The sequence below is a fragment of the Solanum pennellii genome, chromosome 11 (assembly GCF_001406875.1).
Source record: "Solanum pennellii chromosome 11, SPENNV200".
NCBI lineage: Eukaryota > Viridiplantae > Streptophyta > Magnoliopsida > Solanales > Solanaceae > Solanum > Solanum pennellii.
In genome coordinates this window covers 261,426-274,197 of record NC_028647.1, presented here as the reverse complement: position 1 = coordinate 274,197, position 12,772 = coordinate 261,426, and the positions used below count along the sequence as shown (strand labels likewise).

Sequence of the window (12,772 nt, the reverse complement as noted above, 5' to 3'; positions counted from 1 at the left end):
TATATATATATATATATATATGTATGCTATTATTTTGATAGGCGTTTATATATTCCATTTTTACCCTCTATCTAATCTTAGTATTTTATTCTTATATATAAATAGCTTTTTGATAAACTATATATCAATAGAGGGGGTGGGGTTAGTTTAGCATATAATGTGTGTTGAAGTGTGCTCTCTAATGGATTTTAATATTGCACCTTTTTATTAATTTTAAAAAGCCAACTTTATAGAATGGCTTAATGAGATAACAACCAACCTATTATTAATTAATAGTAAGTGTTCAAAAATATAAAGGAGGATATAAAGTTTAGCCTTGTAGTTCCATTCTTTATATTTGCAATGTCCATTTAGCTTAAGAACTTTAAGCCAGGATGGTAAATGATTTAGAGATTTCAAATTGACGTTTTGAGAATGAAATTATTCTTAATAAGAAAGTTTTTAAGTGAAAATATTCATTACGAATGAAATTTCAAATTAAAGTAGATATGGAATATCAAATGATAAAAAAAAAAGATATATATATATATATATATATATATATATATATCAACAATATATATTATTTTCACTTCTAATTTTTTAGTCCTTCTTCAGGGCGATTTCTTCTCCATAAAGAAGAAATCAACAAGAATATTATATGCAAACTAAATCCAACCAAGTTTAGTAATGTTAAGCTGCTATATTTCCACCACTACATTGTAATCATATTATAATTATAAATAAACAAAAAGAAAGACCTAGTGGTGAAAAAGGTGTATACAGTGTATCCATTTCTCTAAATTTGTATCAACAAGACAAATAGTGAATCTTTATTATCGAATAATATGAGAGACAAATCTTAGGATTAACCCTACATCAACAAGATTACAATTTTCATTACGAGCTTTTACATATGCTTCTGGAGCTACTAAATTAGCTACGATATCTGAGATAACAAACTAAAAAGAAAAATAAGTCTAACAATTTAAAATGGACGATATAACTCTTTTTTATTCTTTTATATAAAAAAAATACTCCCCCGTTTCATTTCATATATCTTAATTTACTATATATAACATTTTGAAATATCGAGAAAGTTTTGAATTTTAAAATCTTGATATTTATGAGAGGTTAAACTTCTCATTTATATTTGATGCATCTAAAGACTCCATTCTAGAAAAGAATTAATCAGCGGCAACTTAGCATTGAACAAAATGATAATTGAATGGATTCTGTGTGCTATTTGCGTCAAATTTAACTGAGGTTTTAATATAAATTTCGAATTGAGGTTTCAATATAAATTTTGAATATCGAGGGAAAAATTAATAAGAGAAGTACTGTTTGGCTCCACTTGAAAATTTTTGTGGTCTATAAACATTTACTGTACAATATTTTTTTGATAATTAAGCACTAATGTTTATTTTATAATAATATCTCATATTTTAGCAAATAGTGACTGAAACAAAGGACAAAGTGAAAGAGGCAATTTTGTACTGATTGCTTATCCGATCGTTCAATTCGAAATAAGTTATTTCAAAATTAATTATTTTAAAATAAGTTTTTTTTGCAATAAGTTATTTTATCATGTATATGAGATAACTATCTTATCATTAGCACATATATGATGAGATAAATAATCTCTAGATTGCATAATACCTTCGACCAAGCATAAGATAAGATAATTCTCTATTATGTAATCCAAAAATTATTATACCTTAATTATATCTTAAACCTTACACCAAACGATTTCTTATATAGGACCATTCAGCTTCTATGCACTAATTGTTTAGAGTAATTATACAAAGTGAATATATTAACAAAAGCAATAAGCATATATGGTGAGACAAATAATCTCTAGATTGCGTAATACCTTCAACCAAGCATAAGACAAGATAATTCTCCATTTAATTTAAAAATTATTATACCTTATACCTTATATCAAACGATTTCTTAGGACCAGTTAGCTTCTATGCACTAATTATTTAGAGTAATTATACAAAGTGAATATAGTAAGAAAAGCAACAACTATGTTTCGTCTTAATTTATGTGATACATTTTAAATTTTGAAATTCAAACAAGTTTTATGTTAATGGTAATCATTTTCGAATATATTTTTAAATATTTTGAATTTGATTATGAGTTAAAAGTACTTTTTACAATCATTTACAAATATACTAATTTTTTTCACAAATAATCCTGTCGAAGATCCCACGAAAAAAGAAAACACCAAATCCTTGATTGATTCTTTTTGCATTAAAATTTAATTTTAAATATTTCTAGCTTTCGAGCTAAGATTTGATCAAACATTTTATATGTTTGTAGCTAGTGTTAGTGTGACTTTCTTTGATTCTTTTAAAGCCTTTCTATAAAATATCTTTTAGACGCAATATTAATCACTATCAGAACTAATCAATTCTAGCTATTTGTATTTGAATAATGAAAAAATTAATATTTTTTCTGAACAATCACTTCTTCATTATTTTTTAAAAATTATTGTGGCATTCAATCTACTTTATGAATTCCTTGCAGATTTCCTTTTTTTTATTTTTTTTAGTATTTTGTGTTTGAAAATCCGCATTAGAGCTTAATTAAATTCGAATTGTTAACCACAAAACTCATTTAATATGGGACTGGCGCTCCTAACAAGATTTTCTCCATATTTAAGGATCGACGCGAGAGCTCTACTTAACAAATTCATAGTTGAAATAGTATTTGTTTTACTACTCTTTTTATTTTCTGTATAAAAAGAAACATATTTATCCCTTTTTAACAATTTATTAATTTTAACTATCTATTTGACAAAGTTTAAGACAGCAAAATTAAAAAACATTTTAATACACTCAACGTATCTTGAGTTCAAGACCACAGATTCAAAAAAGTTCTTTACTTTTTCTTAAATTTCATGTCAAGTCAAAATTAGAAAATACTTTTTTCTGGTATATATTTATATCAAATAACTTTGTTCACCAAATCAATTATCTTTTTTTTTTAATTATTACAAAATGATCTTTGTCCAAACGCTTGTGTCAAAAAAAAGATCCAAACAGATCGAAAAGACTATAGTACCCTTGAGATACATTAGAAAGGATTAAGACAAATCAGCCGCTAAATCTTTTCCTCCATCTATTAATTAATTATTTATAATATAAATTAACATGGTAATTAATCTAATTACAATTTACAACACAACAAATAATTTTGGGGAATCAAATTTACGCTTAAATTATTGTTCTTGTTGTTTGTAGCTAAAGCAAGATAATCTTCTTAGATACTGATTCAAATCTTTATTAATCAGAAGATCACTAATTAAAAAGATAGAATATAATTAGCAAAAGGCTTTAAACGTGTAAAGCTGATATGGAGTTTCTTTTTTTTACGAAATCTATTCTATTAAACATATAATATACTTTATTTAGGGCCATGCCAATTAAGATTTCGTGTTTCTAATTTTTACACCTTTTAAAAAATCATAAATATAAAGTATTTTCTTATAAATTTATTCTTAATTTTTCTAATATAATCAAAATATTGTTTATTGCAAATAAGAGCTAATATTAAAAGTAAAATAAAAATAATAAGAATAATAATAATAAATTTTATCTCAATTTTATAAACCAATAAATATTTTGAAATGAATATCTTTATTTTATTATTTTGGTAATATAAACAACTTGGAACACAAGAAGTGCATAATATCACAAAAGTAGTCTGACCCTTCAAACCAATAAAACTTGGGGTTATTCAGCTTTGGATTTTTTCGGATTTCTTCGGATTTTTTCGATAAAAGTATTCATACAAACATATAATTTACTTATACTTTAAATATTTCTTTAGTCCTACAAAAATGCAACTATCTAAGTTATTTCTCAAGAAAATAACAAAAAATATGATGTGATTAATGACACTAAAATATCCAACAAAAAAAATAATAATAAAATCGCGTAAAACAAATATTGCAAATTAATAAGTCATAATGATATCGATCATAATTTAAAGTACTAAATCATGCTAAAATAAGTTTAATAAGTATTAGTTACATGACTAAATATTAAAAGAAAGTAAAATTAGATCATGCATTTCGAGAAGGGGTTAAACATTAAAAATGTCTGCTAACTTGCAGTTGACCAACGATTTAACTAACTATAAGCTAATCTTAGAAAATAATTAAGTAATAAAAATCCATTTTTTATTCGGAAGGAGACTTGAATGAAACTTAGTAACTCATTGTAGAAAGACGTAATAAAATGTAAATATTTGCCCTTCCCCTTATATTTTTTTTATTTGTCTTTCCACCATAAGAGTCGCCACTAAGGGGAAAATAGATGCCACTAAGGGGAAAATAGATGCCGTTAAAAATCCTTTTATGGCAACAATAATTGCTTCTAAAAGGTTAAAAGGTCGCTACTAAAGGCCCTTTAGTGGCAAAAAGAATCGCCGCCAAAAGCTATATGAGTCGCCAGTAAAAGTCTTTATTAGTGTCACTCTAGTCGCCGCTATAAGCTATATTCACTGCCACTAAAAGTCTTTTTTTTGGCAACTATAATCTCCGCCAAAAATTATATCTGTTATTGCAAAAAGCTATATTGTTCGCCACTTAAAGCCTTCATTAGTGGCAACTATAGTGACCACTAATAGCTATATTGTTCGCCACTAAAAGTCATTTTTAGGGTCAATAATAATCGCCGCTAAAAGCGATATCATTCGCCACTAAAAGTCTTTATTAGGGAAACTAAAAGCAATAGTAGTCACCACTAAAAGTCTTTATGACTGGCATCTATAATAGCCACTAAAATGAAAGTTGAGGGTGTTAATAACCACAAACCACTTTGAAGGGGGTCATTTTTTAGTGTAGAGTGATAGTTGTTGTTGTACCAGTACTCAGCCATTGAAAGTCACTTATTCCAGTCCTTTGGCTTATGTCCACTCATGCACCTCAAATAATTTTCCAAACATTTGTTTAGCCTTTCTGTTTGACCATCAGTTTGCAGAACTGAAAAGTATTTGCACCTTCGTAACAGATTGGTCAATGGCTTGCTTATAAGTGCATACCCCTTAGTAAATTTTCTGTAATTAAATAACTTGTCAACCCAAGGAATCCTCTTAACTCCTTCACTATCATTGGGTTTGAACACTCCTTCATTGTAGCCACTTTAGAATGATCAGTACATACTCCATCTCCAGAGATGATACGGCCAAATGCACACTTGTTTAGCAAAAAGATTATTGATCTTTTGTAATCTCAACACAGTGTCTAAGTGGTGAATGTCATCCTCCATGATCTTAATTGCTATATATTAGGAGGCTATTTTTTTGGTATATATATCGACCTGGGACTAGGAGAAACGCAAATAATTAGACAAGTGGAGTGATTGTGAAGGCTACCGTAGAATTTATAACTAGTCCAATTTTTTTTTTTATGAAAGCGGCGATAATGTATTTTTAATCGGCTAGCTACAATTCAAAGTTGCAGCTTCGTGTGATATTACTATTAATGTTTAGTTGGGGTTGCATGTCTTAAAGCATGTATACATAACTGATTACGAGGTGGAGAATTGAACCTTCACCAACAAGATGAGAGTTTACATAGCCAATCAACTGATCATATACATAAATAGCGTTCTAATTTAGAACTAAAATAGTTTGATGTTCATGTACTACATATAAGAGTTGATACACTAGTTCAAAGAAAAATTCAAAATTATATGTGCATCTAGATCTGTTGAGTAAGAATAAAACTAGTTTGATGTTCATGTACTAGTTCTTTTTTTTTCTTTTCCTAGTCAATAAACGATGAAAATTTGTAAAGATAACTTATATTAGTGATTCTCCACATCAAAATTTAATTTCATGTGATATCACTGATTATATTATTAGTGTAATAGGAAAAGTGTTACCAAATTGTAGTTAAAAAGGTCTCAAAAGTCTTGTAAAATGGTTATTTGTAAACCATACACTCTTTACTTTTTGCTACGTGTACTTGAACTTTTTTGAACTATATGCTATTTTAAAAATCATTTCTTGATTCCTAGTACATGACCAAATCTTCAATCCATGTTGTTTCAAATTCCACCAAAGATGCAATCTCATTAATTATAGGATAAAAAATTTGTTTGTTTCTAAATTAAATAATTCATGGATAAATGGATAAAGTATTTTACTGATCGCACTTTCAAAATTTTATATTTTAAAATGGTAAAGTTATCTCGTGTAACCTATAGGTCACAAGTTAGAATCATGGAGAAGCAAATAATAATGCTTATATTAGGGTAGACAGTCTATATCATACTCCTTGATGTGTTCATTCCTTGGAACCTGCGGTGTGAATACAAAATGCTTTGTGAACCGAGATGTCGTCAATTATGAGTGGTAGTAGTCTAGTAGAACTATCGAAAATCAGGAAGGTGATTAGTGGCTATCAACATTTATTACGTACGCTAATTCAACTAACAATAAAAAATAAACAAATATATGAAAGTGACATCTGAAAGTTGGAAAATAAAATAATAAATTTTATCGACTTAAATTAAAACTGACCTCGAGTGGTCAGTAAATATCGACCTCCAGAGGTCGGAATTGAATAGCGACGAAGCTTTTTCCGGTTTAAGTTGGGAAGTCGATTTTTAGTCGGTATTTCAGAAATATCGACCTCTGGAGGTCGGTATTTCTAGGGTCGGTATTCACTTTTTTTTTTAGTAGTGCGAGAAAGTAACAACAATTTTTTTTCCCTTTAGGTTAAAGAGTATATGTAAGGTACTTTCTAATGATAAAGGTATATGTGATATATTTGTATAACGGTAAGAATATGTGTGAATTACTTTTATAACATGCATATATCAACTCTAATAACAAACTTAATTTGTGAAAACAAACTGCATTTCAAATAAATAATATTTCAAAAAATTTTGAACATCGAAGACAGTTTGAATCTCAAATTCAGGACTATTTTAGATAAAATTTAAGCCGATTATTAAAGATTGAATTTGGATTTTTATTTTTATTTTTTTTGGGCTTGTTATCCCCCACTTTTTTAAAAAAATTGGAAATCCACGGTAAGACTTAAAAAAGAATGAATCATACAAATTTAACTCCTGAAAAATCTCACAGGGTGTGGAGCCAAAATAATGGGGCAGTGTCACTTCACTTAAGGCTAATGCATTGGGAATAAAAATGAGGTGTATTTTAAAACATATTTTGAAAGGTGGGAATAAATAAATAAGATTTGAGGCATGAAAAATTTTTAAATTTATTATATAGGAAAATAGTTTAGCAATAAAAAAATTATAAATTAAAAAATATATAATAATAGTTTAGAACAATGAATAAAAAAAATTAATCCTAAAAATGGAACTTCTAATATGATCATACAAATATTGATAGTGCAAATGATATGAAAGTTATCAAGAGGTGCAATTCAGTATTAGTATTTCAAACTCTCAAATAATAAGAACTATAATTTCTTAGAATATACTACTATCCTTGTATGCAATTTACATGAAAGAAAAATTAATTTTAAAAGAAATATTTGTTAAATGATATTCTACCTAATGTTGATTATTAGATACAACATCTTCACGTTGGAGAGTTTCAATCCTTATTATAACTTGTTGTATTGGATGGCATGTCTCATTAAGGCAATGTCTACAAGTAGGGCAAGAAGAGTGTGAATTGAGCCATTTATCGATACATCGGACATGGAATCCATGGTTGCACTTAGGTAGCACTTTGATTTTGTCACCAACTCCAAACTCTGATAAGCAAATGACACATTCAGAGTCGAGTCTTGGATGTTTCGATTCAGTAGTACTATATGTTATAATCGGAAATGTCTTGAGAGCTCTTTTCTCGATCCCTCTATTGGCTAATTTTGTTGAAGAAGGGTTGTTATTTGTATGGTTTGATGAGGATGAATTTGTTAATATTAGGGTAGAGCAATTAAATGCACATTTTATGATGAAATTCAAGACAAATGAACAAATTATGGCACATACAAGTACGGCCAAGACCATAATAACATTTTCATCAAATGTGTTGACTTTGTGACCAAGTGGCGGTGGATGATTAGTTGTATCGTGGCGGATTCCGGCTGCCGGAGGCGGCGCCATGGTGGCTTCCCGGAGTAGTCTTCTTGAGTAGTGGAAGTTCTCCATGAATTCTTGAATTAATAGACTGGAAGTTATAGTTGACATATTTTAGAGCTTTTGGTTTGGACTTTGTATTGTGTGTTTTCTTTGTTTATGTTGGTGTTGAATGAGTATCAAATGCTTATATATAGGACAAATGTATATAGAGTGGACATGTGTAAATTAAAGTGTGGTCAACTTTTTGAGTCTTAATAATAGAATGATATAATATTATTTTATATTGTTAAAAGAACGGTTAACATTTGAGTTCTCTTTTTAGTTTTTTATTCAAGAAAGAATGGTTATATTTCTTTCTTGAATTATGAGATAATTCACTTTAAACGTACATTTATTAATTTCGAAAATAATTATTTAAAAAATAAGTATATTTCAAAGAGTTTTTAGTTAGAGACGGATTTATCTTGCATGTGTATTTATTAACTTTAAAAAAAATTATTTAAAAAATTGATAAAAACTACGATAAAATTAACTATGCATATTTAAAGAATATATTAGTGTTTTTATATTATCGATATACGGCAGAGAAATCATTAATAAAACTAGAGCTCAAATCCATCTAGAATGCTATTCGATGTATACTAATTTTTAAATTTTAAATTTGCCTCCGCTTTTAGTTCCTGTATTATTGTGAAACATTTCAAATTATAAATTCATAAAAACACAATTATTTTTTCCTTTTATCATATGCTCCACTAATTACTACCGTTGGTATAAGTTAATGGGTTATCCACTCAAGAAGGAGGGAGGCAGGGCACCTCTATTGCGACTGTCTAGTAGGATGACACGTGGTTATTAGCATTATGTACAATTATTAATGAACCAAATCACATGTACCCAAGTTTTGATATTTTTTGACCTAAATTGAAACGAAATAGATTAACTTTGTTGTATATCAATCAATCTATAGCTAGAAGGCTATTGGAGGAAACGACCTTTATCATTCGAATAACTTCTTCTTATATATTTAAGGGCGAAATAACAGTTATTTCAGAATACCTAACTACATATTTTTGATCATAAAATATATTTGACAAATCTATATTTGTGATATTGTGTTAATGTATATCTATTTTAATGAAGAAAATTTTAATTCGAATTTTAATAATATTTTATTTTTTTATTTTACCAATTACGCACAAAATTATTCTTGGACGCCCTTGATACTTTAATAAGCTATGGAAAATTAAAGTGTGTGCCATCATGTCACAACGGTTGAGATTGAACTGATTATTATCAATACGAAAAAGTGGTAACATATGGTATAAAAAGTACTAGTTAGGTGTTGTAAATATAGATTTGTAAGCCAAGTATTGGTTAATTTTTGCTACGTGTGTTTCTAACTTTTTCTCTTTTTGAACACTAGCTTCTTTAGTACATGAATCAAATCTCCAGTTAGGCACTTTAAGTTCTAATTATGTTGTTTGATATTTTACCTTATAGATCTATCTCATATATAGTAGTACGGATTGGTGTATGGGTCATTCGAATTAAATATAAAAAAATATAATCTGTTACATGATATAATAAATAGTTTTAAGTTTTTATAGCAAACATGAAATTCTTAATAAAAATTTGAGAAAAGGGTTGAAAACGCTCATAAACTTGATAAGCATTTAGAGGTTTATTTACTCATGTTACAAGATAGGAGATGTGTTTAAGTTCAATTAGTTAAATTAAAGCTTGTTTTTAAAGTTGTTAATAGTTTAAAAATAAAATTAATAATTAATTCGCTTGCTTAAGCTTTTCGACTTTTCCATATATTATTTGAACGTTATAAATTTTCAATAAAGTAAACTTAAAAAGTTATAATAAAAACGAACCATATATTTAGATGAATCAATGAATTATCAAAATTTTGTAATCAAACCCTTTCCATTGGTCACCTTTTGGGCTTTTCCATGGCATCTACATGTAATTACTTTTTATTTTCTTTTTTTGGTAGATTTCTTTCAAATTAACCAAATTCTTAATTATGCTTATTAAGTATTAAACAAGTCCCTATTTGTTACTAAATCTTGAGAGATAAGTCTCTTGTTGGATCAAATGTTATCTTATTTCTACATAATGTTATCTTAATTGATACCTTTTAGCCCTGATTTTAGCCGCATATTAAAGTAAAACAATTTATTAAAGGACTAATCAATCTCCTTCTATACTCTGAAAAGCTGTAGTTTTGTTGAAGACAGATCAAATGAAACAATATTTGTCACCAATCAACATCATATACATTTATATTAGTTTATTATACGTATTATTGATGTGAAAAAGTAACAACGTATATTATGTTGTAAACAACTTGGAACCACAATATAACTATATTCAAGTTAATATTTTCCAAGTGTACTACTACTACTTGTCTTTTTCTAGAAAAGCTCTACTCGAAATATCGTTATAAGTTGTACCAGATAATATTCTTTTGTTACAAGTGAGATACTGGTGATCATATAATATATCTGACGAATCTATCCTTTTGTCCTTTTAACCACATCATTAGGACACAAGTTCTTCCCTATATTCGAGCCATACATAATTATTATTGATGAGAAATAGACAACTTGGAACCACAATATAATAGCCTTTTCTTTGACAAGAAGGAGCATGATCATCTTGATAAAGAAACAAGAACAAAATTTAATTTATACACTTGCAAGACTATATATCTAGCCAAAACTTTTCCAACAGGACAAAAGAAAGAACTAAACTATATCAACTTAATTAAAAGCTAATGTCTAGTCTAATTGAGTTTATCTACTACTAATTCTACCTAATGTTGATTATTAGATACAACATCTTCACGTTGGAGAGGTTCAACCCTTATTACAACTTCTTGTACTAGAGCTGATGAAATTGGAACAATTTTTTGGCAAGTCTCAATTAGGCAATGCCTACAAGTAGGGCAAGAAGAGTGAGAATTGAGCCATTTATCGATACACTTGACGTGGAACCCATGGTTGCATTTAGGTAGAACTTTAATTTTCTCTCCAATTCCAAATTCAGATAAGCAAATGACACATTCAGAGTCCAACCCTGGATGTTTCAATTCAGTAGTACTATATGTTATAACCGGAAATGTCTTGAGGGCTTTTTTCTCGATCCCTCTATTGACTAGTTTTGTTGAAGAAGGGTTGTTGTTTGTATGGTTTAAGGATGAGTCTACCAATATTAGGGTAGTGCACCTACATACACATTTTATGATGAAATTCAAGATAAATGAACAAATCAAGGCACATACAAGTACGGCCAAGACCATAATAACATTTGCATCAAATGTGTTGACTTTGTGACCAAATGGTTGATGATTAGTTGCATAGTGGCTGATTCCGGCTGCCGGTGGCGGTGCCATGGTGGACTCCGGGAGTAATCTTCTTGAGTAGTGGAAGTTCTCCATGAATTCTTGAATTAATAGAGTGGAAGTTCTAGTTAACATATTTAGAGCTTTTTGGTGAGACTTTGTATTTGTGTTTTCTTTGTTTGAATGAATATAATTGAGGAACAATTGCTTTATATAGGACTAATGTATAAGGTGAACAAGTGTAAAGTGTGATAAACTATCTTTTTTGAGTTTTAGTTATGAAAAAGATATATTAGTATTTATTAAGTTAAAAGAATATATTTCAGAGTTCCAAACCATTGTTTCAATTAACTAGCTTTACACTTGAGCAATATAGATATAAAGAGTTTGTTAGTGGAGCCACTGAATTAATGTATTGATAAGATTGATTCACCAGAAATTTTCGATTTTAATCTTGAATATAAAGAAAATTTTATTGGAAGTGTAACCCTTAAATGAATCTAACAATACGCAATTTAAATTTAATCGAAACTTTAATACTACTCTGAACATGACAAAAAAAATTCAGCAAGTGGAGCCCTTTAGCTTTTTTGAAGTACCAACTTTCCTCTTCCGAATAGTAACATTGTTTGGGATAATATTATTAAACTCTCTTTCATTTTTTGTGAATTTATTTCCTTTTCAATCTAATAAAAAAGAATTTTAAATTTTGGAAGTGTTTAGTCTGAATTTCACTTTTTACCTTCAATGACAAACTTTTATACTCCCATACATCTTCATTATAGCATGGAATGTTCAAATCACAAGTTTCAAAAAGAATTATAAACCTATCATTATTATGAGATATTTAAAATTACATATTTTGTAAGTTTTTTTTTTTCATGTTCAATCACATAAATTAAAATAAAATTATAACTACTTCTATATTTACATAAGCATTTTTTTAAAAGTTGCAAAAATTATAAATCCATATGAAAAAACTTTTCTTTGATGAATTGAAAACATGAAAAGTATTATTTTTTTTTTAATGAATCATTATCTGGATACTCCACTAAAAACCTTGGAACAATAAGTTAATGGACTATCCACTAAATAAAGAGCCAGAATATCTCCATAGCCGTCTGTCGAATAGGGTGCCACATGGTTATGTAGTTATTATTAGGAAATAAAAAGATTAATGAACCAAATATCTAAACAAATCCTAATTGGGACCCAAATATTTCTAATTGGGATATCTAAACCCCAACAAGGGAACAACACCTTTGTCTACACTCTCTATAATAACATGGCAAATTGCAAACTTTTGGTAGTTAGTAAATTTCTCCCTTTTACTTATCTAATTTTTATTTTGATGTTT

The 12,772-nt window shown here is 28.2% G+C and overlaps 2 protein-coding genes across 2 annotated transcripts; both read right to left on the bottom strand.

Moving 5' to 3' along the window:
• Positions 1-7,399: 7,399 nt before the first annotated feature.
• On the bottom strand, positions 7,400-8,209 carry LOC107004521 (RING-H2 finger protein ATL78-like). Its single transcript, XM_015202731.2, has one exon. It carries the CDS (start codon positions 8,166-8,168, stop codon positions 7,524-7,526), a length of 645 nt encoding a protein of 214 aa, XP_015058217.1. The 5' UTR covers positions 8,169-8,209; the 3' UTR covers positions 7,400-7,523.
• Positions 8,210-10,678: 2,469 nt separating this feature from the next.
• Positions 10,679-11,634, bottom strand: LOC107004122 (RING-H2 finger protein ATL78-like). The gene has a single exon (XM_015202356.2). It carries the CDS (start codon positions 11,548-11,550, stop codon positions 10,888-10,890), a length of 663 nt encoding a protein of 220 aa, XP_015057842.1. The 5' UTR covers positions 11,551-11,634; the 3' UTR covers positions 10,679-10,887.
• Between the last annotated feature and the right edge of the window lie 1,138 nt (positions 11,635-12,772).

What these genes read in the sequence shown, in the direction of transcription:
- LOC107004521 (XM_015202731.2), bottom strand. Translation starts at nt 8,168, where the DNA reads ATGTCAACTATAACTTCCAGTCTATTAATTCAAGAATTCATGGAGAAC.
- LOC107004122 (XM_015202356.2), bottom strand. Translation starts at nt 11,550, where the DNA reads ATGTTAACTAGAACTTCCACTCTATTAATTCAAGAATTCATGGAGAAC.